Source organism: Cnephaeus nilssonii (genome assembly GCF_951640355.1).
Source record: "Cnephaeus nilssonii genome assembly, chromosome: 7".
Taxonomy (NCBI): domain Eukaryota; kingdom Metazoa; phylum Chordata; class Mammalia; order Chiroptera; family Vespertilionidae; genus Cnephaeus; species Cnephaeus nilssonii.
The window spans coordinates 12,551,882-12,565,721 of record NC_137078.1 but is presented as its reverse complement, the minus strand read 5'-3'; the positions used below and the strand labels follow the sequence as shown (position 1 = coordinate 12,565,721).

General features: G+C 41.8%; 1 protein-coding gene across 4 annotated transcripts in view; it reads left to right on the top strand.

Annotated features, from left to right (window-relative positions):
* The first annotated feature begins 1,193 nt into the window (after nt 1-1,193).
* ECI2 (enoyl-CoA delta isomerase 2) overlaps nt 1,194-13,840 on the top strand; it is a 27,812-nt gene continuing 15,165 nt past the window's right edge. The window contains exons 1-5 of one of the 4 annotated variants that reach the window (XM_079776158.1): nt 1,194-1,318; nt 2,938-3,100; nt 8,930-9,028; nt 9,247-9,435; nt 11,115-11,184. In XM_079776158.1, the coding sequence (XP_079632284.1) occupies nt 1,263-1,318; nt 2,938-3,100; nt 8,930-9,028; nt 9,247-9,435; nt 11,115-11,184 (577 nt within the window). In that variant the 5' untranslated portion in view covers nt 1,194-1,262. Of the gene's footprint in view, nt 1,319-1,467; nt 1,713-2,937; nt 3,101-8,929; nt 9,029-9,246; nt 9,436-11,114; nt 11,185-13,840 lie in introns of those variants that run through there. The other 3 variants (XM_079776159.1, XM_079776161.1, XM_079776160.1) reach the window with 3 other exon arrangements.

The following is a 13,840-nucleotide window of genomic DNA, read 5'->3' as shown; positions in this document are numbered from 1 at the left end:
GGAAATGGATAACCAGACATACTACTTATACCTTCAGTGGCTCTCCATTGCTCTCAACACAAAATCCAAAATCCTTAGCATGGATACAATGATCTTCAGGCTCAGGTGGAGCATCTAACCCACTCACAATGGTTCCCTTTTCTGAGAACTCGTCTCTTCACCATAAGGCCATGGTCACCATGTTTAAATGGCATGGCCTGCACTCCTGATAGCAGTTTAATACACCAAGGTGGACATTCTCTGCCAGTAATGTCTTCCCAACCCTCTCCCCTCACTCAAACACTGCCATCTAATGGGTCTTTATTAAATGACAGCTGGTAGAGATGCAAATAATTTGTCCAAGGTACCCCAAAGGTTATGGTTTTATTGCTCTGTAGGACATGAATCATTTTTGTAATCTTGGCAATCTATTCCAGCATTTTTACACTAACTATATAAGCTAGTCTTTCAAATTTTGTTTTTACTCTACTGATTCCCTAATTAGTAAGTTAGGTCAATCTTTGACACATGTTCCTTCTATATTTGTTAAATTACACTTTTGATAAAGAACTAATCTCCCACACCCCACTTTTCTGTGTGAAATATAAGAGGCATAAGCCCAGAAGAGTTCACTTGTATTATAAAAGGGTTCGCAATCCAAACCTACTTCCCAGTAAAGGACTTTTAAAAATATGAATAGTGTTTCTATGAGAGGAGTTTCATCTTCTGGAGCCCACTGAATCTCCCAGAATCTGCAGTTTCTGACTCGTGTATCCATTACCTCCGAGGGTCACCTAACTCAGCCTGGGAGTGGCTCAGGGTCTTTGAGAGACTCAGCTCAGCCTACCAACCATCATCTTGTAACATCTGAAAAAATATTTAGAATAAGTCCAAACTGTTCTACTTGGCCTTCAATCTTGCCCCCACACTGTTACCCAGATCTGCCTGATGAAGGGCCACCTGCACGGAATAATAAAATTACTTGGGACTTCCACTCCGAGCAGGGTGTTGAATCAGGACTTTGACCACTTCGGGACGTCACCTCATTAATGTTTTCTGGACCTCAATTCCCAAACCAACAAAACGAGGCAACGACCTAGCGCGGCCCCGCCCCCCGCTCCCCTCAGCCCCGCCCCCGCGCGCCGGCCCCGCCCCTCTGTGTCCCGGCCCCGCCTCGCCGTCGGCTCGCCCCGCGCCCGCACTCCCTCCCCCACCCCGGCCCCGCGCCGGCCCCGCCCAGCCCGGCCCCGCCCACCGAGCTCCTCCACGCCCCCGGGAGCGCGATGGCGGGAGTGGCGGGGAGGCTGGCCCGGCGCTGGGGTCGGAGGGCCGTGCCGAGGTAGGTGCTGAGCCCGGGCCGGTCACCGGGGGACGCCGCTGTCCTTGCGGGCGTCGCCGCCGCGGGAGCTCCCTCTCTGTATCCTGTCTCGGCAGAATCAGGGTTCTGCTTGTAGGGTCTTCCGGGGCGGGGGTGGGGGGTGGGGACAGTGTCACCCAGCGCCCTTCGGAAAGGCGCACCCCGCTCCTCGGCCGGAAAGGCCCAGGGAAGCGTCGGGAAGCCCGACCGCTGTTCCCCGTCCGCGCCGCCCTGGCTGCTCCGGGTTGCGAGCGTCCTGACATTGAACATGGAAGCGTGCTGCGCTTGTTTGCCGAACGCTGTAGGAACGCAAGTCTTATTACCAGTGTGAACTGTTTGCTTTTTGGAGAATACTTCTGTGATGCTAGATGGCGGGGTACGAAAACCATGGAAAAACCCCAACGAATCTATCCGTAGGAAACAAAAAACCCTGGAACATGGTGGTAGCCTTGTGGGAATGGAGTTTTGAGTTATTTTCTCGATTTTCTATATTTAAATGGTGGTGTTTTGTAATTTTTTAAAACTCACTTTGTTTTAAAATAAGTAAGTGTGCACTATAGTTTGTGAGAACTTGCACATTCAGGCCTTATTTGGACTTTTTTTTTTTTTTTACTTTCCTTTCGTTTTCTACTTGGAATCTGCCAGGTGCCAAATTCCTGTAGGATACAGTTTTCTCCCAGGGGGAAGAAAACCAACACTACGCCAAATATTCAGTATAAAACTTGTTGAAGACCAGTTTTATTGAGTTACAGACTAATATCTCAGTGCTTGATCCTAGACTTCATCCTACTCTTTGAAGGTTACATTATTGCAGAGGAGGTGATACATTTGCTACGTTTGGGCTTTATTTGTAACTATTATTTTGTCATCTTTGGTGCAATTAACTTTATTACTCATGATCATCATTGTTAACATCCATTTATTGAGGCTTGTGGCCTCAATATTGTGCACTGAATTTTCCTCTGCCCTCTCTGTGTGAGCTTAAGAACTCACCTGCGGTGCTTGCTGTTCTGCTCCTGGCTGTGCCGTTAAAACACAGTGGGGTTAGGAGTGAGCCTGTGCCTGCTCATTGTTAAGTCAGTGAGTGCAGAGGCTGTTTCTCCGCCTTGGGACACAAACGACTAAATTCTTTCACTGCACTTTCCCCCTTGGTCTTAGTCTCCTGCTTCCTTCTACCTGGTATGCCTTTCACTTCCTTCTTGCCTGTGGCAAAATCTCATTTTATTGCATTTTGTTGCACTTAAGAGGTGTTGCATTCTTTTTACAAACTGAAGGCAAGACCCTCCACCAGCCAAAAGATTAGAACTTGCTCTATTGCAAAACTCATATTGTGGTGGTCTGGAGCCAAATCTGCAGTATCTGTGCGGTATTTAATTTGAATTGCTACAAATAATGTGCAGGATAGTAGCTTCTTTTACTGTTATTTTAAAATTACTACAGTTAGCTTCTGTGTTGATTTCTTATCTAGGGATCATTTTGGAAACCACTGACCTTTGCACCCAGCTTGCTGGGGCAAGTATAGGGAAAATATTTATAGAGAAACATAGCATTTTAGTATGTAAGGGTTGGGGATAATTAGAAATCAGTCTGCCTGTTTGCAGTCCTCTGCAGGTCATTAGTTTCCCATCACTTCAGTTGCACTTGAGTGGAACAGCAATGAGAGCCAGTCAGGACGACTTTGAAAATGCAATGAATCAGGTAAAACTGTTGAAGAAGGATCCAGGAAATGAAGTGAAGCTAAAACTCTATGCACTATATAAGCAGGTAAATATCTATGGTCTGATATAATTTAGAGATGTTTTGAGCAGAAGGCTCCTCAAATTGATATGCTGTGTGTTTTACTGAAATTCAGCTTTACTATTTTTAGGGTTTGTTTTGCTGCCTTTAAAGAGTGTATTAACCTAAAAATAAAATGTCAAAGTGAAAGGCAACAAGTATTTATTTGAGGTCACAGAATGGCAATTCAGGGTACAGATTCAGGCAGAAACACAAATTGCATCCCAATTACAGGGTGAAGCAAGGGTTTTTTATAAGAAAACGAAGGGAAATTACATGAATAAAGGAAAGAAATTTCTATTGGTGTTGACACTGATTCTGTCTTCAGTTGAGTTACTGATTCTACTTTCAGAAAGATAGAATCTTTCCTTATGGCCCCGGTGTCTGCTTTCCTGTAGTTTTACAAATAATTGCTTTGGCCCAGTCCAAAAGTTATTTTGCCAGTTCACAAACACTTCAGAGGTTCCAGGAACAAAGTGTACAAGCAGTTTTTCTGCAACGGCTGCTTTGGCTCTATTTTAAAACCATTCCCCTTGTGTGAACGTCTCACCGGAGTCTACATGTATTTGTATATCATACTTTCAAACCCTGTTAAGGCAAAAAGTAACCCCTCGGGACCACTCCAGAGGAAAAGAGACTTGAAGGATATAACAACCAAATGGGTAGACCAGGCGTCCTCAAACTACGGCCCGCGGGCCATATGCGGGTGTTTTTGCCGTTTTGTTTTTTTACTTCAAAATAAGATATGTGCAGTGTGCATAGGAATTTGTTCATAGTTTTTTTTAAACTATAGTCCGGCCCTCCAACGGTCTGAGGGACAGTGAACTGGCCCCCCATTTAAAAAGTTTGAGGACCCCTGGTGTAGACCTTATTTGGATGCCGATTAGAATAAATCAACTGAAAAAGTTGTTTTGAGAAAATTTGAATATGGAGAGAAACCAAGATGGTGGCATAGGTAAACACCTGAACTTGCTAACTCACACAACAACTTCAAAACTACAACTAAAAGACAAAATGGACATCATCCAGAACCATAAGGCTGGCTGGCTAAGTGGAAATTCTACAACTAGAAGGGAAGAGAAAAGCACACTAAGACTCAGAGGAGCTGTGGAGGTAAAGTGTAGAGGTACGGAGGTGCGGGCGCGGAGAGGGCTGGCAACTGAGTATACAGCTGGGTTTTTCAATACGCAGGGAGACACAAGCTCCTGACTGCTCTGAACTCTAGTTCCGGACGAGACTCTGGGGACCCAGACACATACAGGGAGAAACTGGACTCTCTGGCTTCAGGTGGAACTCGAGGGCGACTTTCTCTCAGAGGTGCTTGCAGCGATTACCAAGGGACACTGAGACCCGGGGGCCTCTTAGGGCAGGGCTGACGGGAAGCCATTGCTGTTTGCTCCACCCTGAAACTCCGCCCCATTCAAGCTGTGTGCAGAGGCTTTTGCATATGAATGGCCTGGTCCTTTGAAATCTAAACTTACCTAACAAACTGCAGCTGAGTCAGAGAGACCCAGAACATCCAAAAGAAGGCCCAAGGCCCCACAGCAGCTTGCATTGCTTCACAGCTGGGCCTATTCTGGGCACTTCCAAAACCCAAACAAAGAAGAGGAATCTGCAGATCTCTCCATAGCTCCTGCTGGGTGGCCTCAGGGAGAGGCTAAATTAGCACCTCCTTGGAGATCCAAGAGCCAGTGTACCCAGGGATCAGAGTAGTACCATCCAGATTACAACTCCTCAGATCCATAAGGGACACACTCAGGGGGCAGACTCAGTGAGCACCAAAGCCCCACTGAAGCAAGTCTTGCCTCATAAGGGTGTCTCCAGCACAGAAGTTTTCCCATCGTAGACACAGCTGATCCTCACAGCCAATTGGCCTGGAGGTCAATTCCTCCCAGTGATATCAACAACAATCAAGGCTTAACTACAACAAGACTGTGCACACAGCCCACAAAGGGGTGCACCAAGAGTGTCCACGTCAGGTAACTGGGGAGGCTGAGCCACTGGGCCCTATAAGACACCTAGCACACAAAGCCACTCTATCAACTCAGGGAAGCAGCCAAAATGTGGAGACAAAGAAACAGGTCACAAATGAAAGAAATGGAGGAAAGCAAACTACTGGATATAGAGTTCAAAACCACAGTTATAAGGTTTTTCAAAAATTTTCTAGAAAAGGCCGATAAATTTAGTGAGACCCTCAAGGATATGAAAAAGGACCAACTAGAAACTAAGCATACACTGACTGAAATAAAAAATAATATACAGAGATCCAACAGCAGACTAGAGGATCACAAGAATCAAGTCAAAGATTTGAAATACAAAGAAGCAAAAAACATCCAACCGGAAAAGCAAAAAGAAAAAAGAATCCAAAAATATGAAGATAATGTAAGGAGCCTCTGGGACAACTTCAAGTGTACCAACATCCGATTATGGGGGTGCCAGAAGAGAGAGAGCAAGATACTGAAAACCTATTTGAAGAAATAATGACAGAAAACTTCCCCTACCTGGTGAAAGAAATAGACTTACAAGTCCAGGAAGCACAGAGAACCCCAAACAAAAGGAATCCTAAGAGGACCACATCAAGACACATCATAATTAAAATGCCAAGAGCAAAAGACAGAATATTAAAAGCAGCAAGAGAAAAACAGTTAGTTACCTACAAGGGAACACCCATACGACTGTCAGCTGATTCCTCAACAGAAACTATGCAGGCCAGACGAGAGTGGCAAGAAATATTCAAAGTGATGAATAGCAAGAACCTACAACCAAGATTAATCTACCCAGCAAAGCTATCATTCAGAATTGAAGGTCAGATAAAGAGCTTCACAGATAAGAAAAAGCTAAAGGAGTTCATCACCACCAAACCAGTATTATATGAAATGCTGAAAGGTATTCTTTAAGAAGAGGAAGAAGAAGAAAAAGGTAAAGATAAAAATTATGAACAACAAATACATATCTATCAACAAAAAAATGAATCTAAAAATCAAGTGAATAAAAAAACCTGATGAACAGAATAAACTGGTGAATATAATAGAATCAGGCATAGAAAGGTAGTGGACTGACAATTCTCGGGTGGAAAAGGGTGTGGGGGATGCAGGAAGAGACTGGACAAAAATTATACACCTATTGATGAGGACAGTGGGGGGAAGGGGGGGCTAAGGGAAGAGGGTGGGGTGGGAACCGGGTGGAGGGGAGCTATGGGGGGAAAAAAGAGGAACAATTGTAATAATCTGAACAACAAAGATTTAAAAAAAAAAAAGAAAATTTGAATATGGACTGAATAGAAACTGTTAATAGTATGGTGGTTATATAAGAAAATGCTGATTTACACACACACACACACACACACACACACACACACACACACACCGCCCCGAATGCATATTAAGAATGTAGGGTGTGCCCTAGCCAGTTTGGCTCAGATAAAATGTTGGTCCTCAGACTGAAGGGTCCCTCGTTCAATTCCGGTCAAGGGCATGTATGTAGGCTTGATCCCCAGGCCTGGTCAGAGTGTTTCCAGGTGTGTGCAGGTGGCAGCTAATCTATGTGTCTCTCTGGCATTGATGTTTCTCTTTCTCTGTCTCTCCCCCTCCCTTCTACTCTCTCTAAAGAATCAATGGAAAAATATCCTCAGGTGAGGCTTTTTAAAAAAATAATATAGGGCCCTGGCTGGTTTGGCTCAGTGGATAGAGCCTCAGCCTGCAGACTGAAGGGTCCCAGGTTTGATTCCGGTCAAGGGCATGCATGTACCTTGGTTGTGGGCACATCCTCAGTGGGAGGTGTACAGGAGGCAGCTGATCATTGTTTCTCTCTCATCGATGTTTCTAACTCTATCCCTCTCCCTTCCTCTCTATAAAAAAATCAGTAACATATATATTTTTTAAAAAAATAATGATGTAGGATGTGCCCTAGCTGATGTTTCTCAGTGGTTAGAACGTCTGCACACACATCAAAGGGTCACAGGTTCGATTCCCAGTCAAGGGCGCCTTCCTGGGTTGCAGGAGCCCCAGCTCCGCTGTCAGGCCTCATGCAGGGTGCAACCAATAGATGTCTCTCTCTAACACTGATGTCTCTCTCCCTCTGTCTCTCTAGATATCAATGGGGGAAAAATATCCTCAGTTGAGGATTTAAAAAAAAAAAAAAAGAATGTAGGAATGAAATTGAATGATATTTGGGGGTTCACTAAAATATAAAACAGAAAAGAAAAAAGATGGAGGAAGCAAGTATGGCAAAAATGATAGTTGTTGATTGGGTGATGAGTATTGGGAATTCATTATAATATTTTTTGTGTATCTTTGAAAATTTTTATAACAAAATTTTAAAATGTAAATTTTTAAGTTGCAATGTCTAAAGACTAGGGCTCCTGTGTGTTATCTGTTATTCTCTTCCTGTGATTGGCATGAGCCTCTCCTACCAAAAAGATAGAATTGCTTGTACATTTTGTTCTTGGCTTCTGGGCAAGATTACCTTAGATTACCTAATATCTAAACCCTTGAAATGCCATGCCTGATAGGAGTGTCTTTGCCTGCAGAATCTAACAGTGTGATTTAGAGTGGGACTGGCCACAAAACAGTAACAATGTGATTTAGAGTGGGACTTCAGTTACATATTCAATGCTGATGGAGCTCACGCTGAAAACTCTGAAGGCTGAGACTTGGGTGAGCTTCCCTGGTAGGTGATAGATATCCATGTGCGTTGTCACACATCAATTCTGGGAGAGGTCCACTGTCCTGACTCCACAGTGGGTGGGAGGGGTATACGTCCCCAGACTTCACCTTATGCATCTCCTCCCTTGCTGATGTTAATCTATATTCTTTCCTGGCAGTAAATTGTAATCGTGAGTATAGCAGCTTTCAATGAGTTCTGTGGGTCATTCCAGCATATTTCTGAACCTGAGAGTGGTAATAGGAGTCCTCCAACCTTGAACTTGGCATTAGAAATAGGGGAAGTTTTGTGGACTTTGTTGCCTCTAATTTCCGAGGTGGTTAACTCTTGCAGTCACTTTTGTTTCTTTGTCTTTGGACAGTCTTAGTTTTATTTACTGCCTTTGTTTTTCAAAGCTCTTCTTTCCTCTTTTAGCTAATTATATTATGTAATTTAACATTTTTAAATGTAGTTATTAAGTGGAGTCTTAAATTGCCATTTCTGAAAAGTAGTTGATGAGGTAGGATATTATATTCATCTCAAAACACTCACTCCACCTACCCTCAAACAAGTAAAAAGTCTAGTTGCTTTTTGCTTTCTACTCACATGTCCTTTGGTTCAGTTTCCTAAGGGCCAGTGGCTCTGACAGCCCCATCCTGCTCCCTCAGCTACAACTCTGTTGCTCAGTCACCAGAAATCCACCACTGAATTAGTGGTAGTTTTTTGTACCTTTGAATGGGCTTTTAGAATATACTGTGAGTTTCTAAATGTTTATTGGCTAATTACCTTTAAAGATTGTTTGCTTGAATATTTCAATTGTATGTGAAAAATGTGATTGTCAATTTAAAACTAATGAACTATTAGAATTTTTGAAAAGTGCTTTCCTACAACCTTTATCTTGCAGTATTTTCATATGTAGGCTGTTATAACTTATTTCAGGGATTCATAGCCAATAGCACACTTTGTCTCTCCAGTCTTTTTTCTGTTACTTGTGCATTTTTAGCAACAGCACCAAAGAGAAGATAAGGGGGAAGTTCAGATCCATTTATGTACCTTGTGAAAGTAGTTGGGCGGGAAGGCACATTCATCCTCGTTGTGCATTTTATGGATCTTAAACTTTAAGGCTCCAGTTTACTTGGACATTTGGCTAAAAAATTGCCCCTCTCCTTTTCACAGGCCACTGAAGGACCTTGCAATATGCCCAAACCAGGTGTTTTTGACTTTATTAATAAGGCCAAATGGGATGCATGGAATGCTCTAGGCAGTCTGCCCAAGGTAAATTTGTTACTTTGCTTTTATTTTACTTGCTGTACTCCTAAAGGAAGTTGGGTGTTTCTCATTATCAATCCATTATAGATGGAGCCCTTGCGGTCTTAATATAATTCTATTGAATCAGAACCTCTTTCTACATTGCAGGGTGCTATTATTAGCATAGTAAGTTTCTCCAAATGCTTATTTGTTGACCATGGGCTTATTGGTCATCTTCTCTTCAGGAAACGGCCAGGCAGAACTATGTAGATTTGGTGTCCAGTTTGAGTTCTTCATCTGAGTCCTCTAGCCAAGGGAAGCCTGGAATGGACAGGGAACAACAGGGATATGAAAACCTGGTGGTGACCTCAGAAGACGGCATCACAAAGATCATGTTCAACCGGCCCGCCAGAAAGAATGCAATCAGCACCCAGGTGACATTACCTTCCCTAGAGTTCTCCCCACCACCCCGGCTATTATACTCAAAAACTATAGTGTTTCAGCATCATTCCTGTTTCTGTATCATTTGATTTTTGCAGAAAGGTTACTAATGGTGGCTACTTCTTCACACAAAAGAGGTAGGCCCTCATTATTTAGAATTTGTGAGCCTCAGGTAGTTCCCCAAAGGGAACTACAACTTTCCCAGTGATGGGAGCACAGATAAATCAATATAAATGAAACATACATTAATGTGAGAGCATGTGTGTAGAGCCCTCTGAGGTTGGCATAGACCGTCCCCAGAAGTATTTTCATGTCACTTCGGCTTGAGAGTGAGCACTGCTTACCTGCATGAAGCTTTATTTTGTATGAGTAGAGGGAGAAAGGAGAGCAGGACTTCATCTAAAATCAATTATAACCCATCTCTGCTTGAAATGTGCTACTTCCCAAGAGCAACTTTAGTCTTTGAATCTGTCATTGAATTAGAATGATAATAAAAATAAGCACGTTAGCCCTTTCACCTTGAAAAAAAGTGATAGGGCGTTAATTGGATGCTCGGTGCTGCACTGGGAGTGAAATTTGAGAGGGTCATGACCCCTTCCATTGAGTTTATCATTTACATCTTAAATAAGAATTTCATGAAGTTGGATATTAATTATCCAACCAATTAATAAAACATTTGGTTCTCAGAGCTGTTTTTCCTTTTATCCTGACTCGTTTCTATATTATCTTGTTAATAATAATACTAGCTACTCTTTACAGAGCCTAGTATGTGTCGGCCATTTCCATATTCCCACAGGGAGCCTAGTTGTTCAAATTCACATAACTAATATGGCGGAAATCCTAACCCAAAACCCTGATATATCCATCTCCTAATCCTGGCTCTTGCCAGTAACCCTGTCCTATTGTGTCATCATAACTATAATAATAATGGAATGACTTCCTCATTCCCCCCTCAGTGCAAAGATTTTACCTTTATTCATATATTTTGAAAAATTCATACATATTTTTTTCAGTGTCTGTGTATCTGTAAATATCAGCCTTCTTCATCATCTTCTCCCACCTTGAAGTCTCATCTAAGGTAGAAACTGCGCCTGCTTTAAATGCATTAAAAGTGATAACTACACATCCAGCATTTTCAGCGATGTTGCTGATTTAAAATATTGGGCCTATTGTCTGTCCTTCACTATCCTTACAGTGTCTTGGAAATCCCAGTCTTTTAGCATCATTAACATTTCCCAGACTGGCTACCTGGGCTACTCATGCTCTTTCTTGAGGTTGTAATTGAAAAATTGCTTTAAGGAAATCTTTCTCTGGCCACTTCCCATCATATCCACCCTGGATAAGTATCACACCTTCTCTGAGTTTCCCGCTACTTTGTACTTTCCACCCATTTTAGAGCAAACCCCTCTATCCACAGGCTCAAGGATTGTGTCTTATTTGTTCACTTTTGGAAAAAGCATCCACTATAGCACTTGGTACATAATACAAGCAATCGTAAGAGGAATAAAAATCCCTTCAAGTGTATTGGGCTGGCTTTTTGATTATTTAAATACAGCCAACATAAATGTTTGGCACTTTGCAGAGAGTAGGCTTGCAGACTGACATTTAGGGAATCCATCCCATAATGGTTATCATCTTCAGGGTTCTTTGTCCTCATCTTCCCTTTTCATAGATGTATCAAGAAATCATGCTTGCACTTAAAGCTGCAAGCAAGGATGACTCGACCATAACTGTTGTAACAGGTAAGACATTTTCTTAGATTCCTTTTGTTTGTTTGTAACGAGAAAATCAAAGTGTAATACATGCATGGGGAATTCACATAGATATAAATCAATGAAAATTCCAAAGACAGTGAGGCAACATTGGATATATAAGATATTTTGGCAAAGGGAAAACGGGGGTTAACTGGGTATTAGAGTTCAGCAGTGAGACTGGGAGATTTACAAGTAGTTGAGGAAGAGCAAAACTTTTCTTAGATTTCTTAATTAAATTTCTATTTTGGGGGATTTCCTACTAGATAGGAAACTGAGTACATAAGCTCTAAGATCTTGTCCAATACTAAGATAATCTAATTCTTAAATATATGAAAAATTTAATAGGCACAAATTGATATTTATAAAAAGCAGATACAAATAGGTAAGAAAAGTATTGGTACTAAAATTGGGTACTTGCCAATAATAAGAGAAAGGTAATCTTTGCAGCATTACTTTGTGAAAATATTTTAAATATGTTGCCATAATAGAATAATGAAGCAAATTATAGAACATCCACTAGACTGTATATTGCACAAGCATTCAAAAGTATAATTCTAAAGATCAACAGTATAGAAAATGTTTAAGATATTTAAAAAAAATAAAATTATATCAGTATTGTGATTATACTGGAAAATAAGATGGATGCCCATGGATCTGGGCTGATGAAAACATGGAAAATGGAAGTCACTGGATTTGGAAGGGGCATATGCATGGTGGGGACTCGCATCAACTTGAGGCAAATCCTGGATTCACTCCTTACTCTTGTGGGTAACCTCTGCTTCTGAATGGAGAAGACAGTGTTTTACTAACCCCATTGAATGGTTGAGATGATGACATGGGATAATGCAGGTAAGGGGCATGGCACACAGCAGACACCTGTTAGAAGTAGCTGTTACTGTTTGTAGGCATGGCAGAAGCAAGAGTGATTTTATTTTTAAATTTTCATTACAATTTGTAAAATACATAATTATCTAGAGATATCAGATACATCTTAGTAAAAAATAGAGGGGGGAGAGAGAGAACTCTAATAGCTGATTCGAAGGATGAATAAAAGGGAAGGGTTGAAAATGGCCCTTGTATTTCATGTGTATGCCCAGATAATTTAGGAGAATAAATATAAGGAGAAGAGTCTAGAAATAGCATTGGTTTGATACAAGAGAAGAATGTTTTATATTTTTTAAATGAATTATTCTTAATTAAAGTAAAATATAGGTACATGGTTTTTAAAAAAACAATATGAAAGTTACATAACAAAACTAAATCTCACTCTCCTTGGAACCCCAATCCTAGAAAAACTCAGTTTTCCTTGATGCCTTTTAGAAAGTTGTCTATGTATATACAAGCATGTGTGTGTGTTTCCCTCCACTTAAAAAAAAACAAAACAAAAAAAAAAAAAACAGAAAAGGAGGCATATAATACACACATATTATACCCACCTTCCTTTCTTAACATTTCCTGAAAAATTGTTCTGCCAGTACATACACTTCTAAGTTTTTATCTTCAGGACTACAAAGTATTAAATTTTTTGGATTTCATAATTCATCATTCCACTATTGATGAACATGTAGATTATACTTAGTCTCTTGCTATTGAAATGGTGTTGTAGTAAATATCCTTGGATGTATGTCTTAGAACTAACATGCAAAATATAGGCTGTATTCCTAAAAGTAAAATTTTTGAGTTTAATAACAATGATAATGGTTAATATTTATATAATACTTCCTGTTTTCCAGGCACTCTAAGCACTTTAATTATTTTTAAAGTTTTCTTTTAATTTATTAATTTTTCTAAGCTTTCTCGTAACAAGCCTATGTGACTAGGCCCTATTACACTAATTAATAGGTAAAGAAAATTGAAAGATTAAGTTTTGATAAATAGTGCTTTCACTTGTTATTTTCTATATATTTCCACTTTGGGTTTCTAAGTCCTCTTTGATCTAATCATTACATGATAATAGTTCCTTTAATTTCCAGAAAGTTTGTTGGGGTTTCCATTTCTGTTAATTCCTAACTTTATCCTATTATATAAAAAGCCAGGGACCATCACGATTGAAACAACCTGACACATGACCAAACAGCAGGCTGAGTGGGGAGACCAGGCCGGCAGGGGGGTTAGTGAGAGACAACCAAATGACTGAACAGCAGGCTGCATGGGGCGACCATGCCAGCAGGAGGGTCAGTGAGGGATGACCAAACGACTGAACTGCAGGCTGTGTGGGGCAACCAGGCTGGTAGGGGGGTTAGTTAGGGGCGACCAGGCTGGCAGAGGCAGGCAGTTGGGGGTGACTAGGCAGCAGGGGGGGGGCAGTAAGTGGTGACCAGGCCAGCAGGGGGAGCAGTTGGGGATGTCCAGGCCAGCAGGGGGGACCGTTAGGGGCGATCAGGCCGGCAGGCAAAGGCAGTTAGGGGTAATGAGGCTGGCAGAGGGGGGGGGGGGGGGCACTTAGGGGCGATCAGGCAGGCAGGCAGGTGAGCAATTAGGAGCCAGCGGTCCCAGATTGTGAGAGGGATGTCCGATCCTGGGGATCGGGCCTAAACCGACAGTCAGACATCCCCCAAGGGGTCCCAGCTTGGAGAGGGTGCAGACTGAGCTGAGGGGACCCTCCCCCCATGCACGAATTTCATGCTCCGGGCCTCTAGTATAT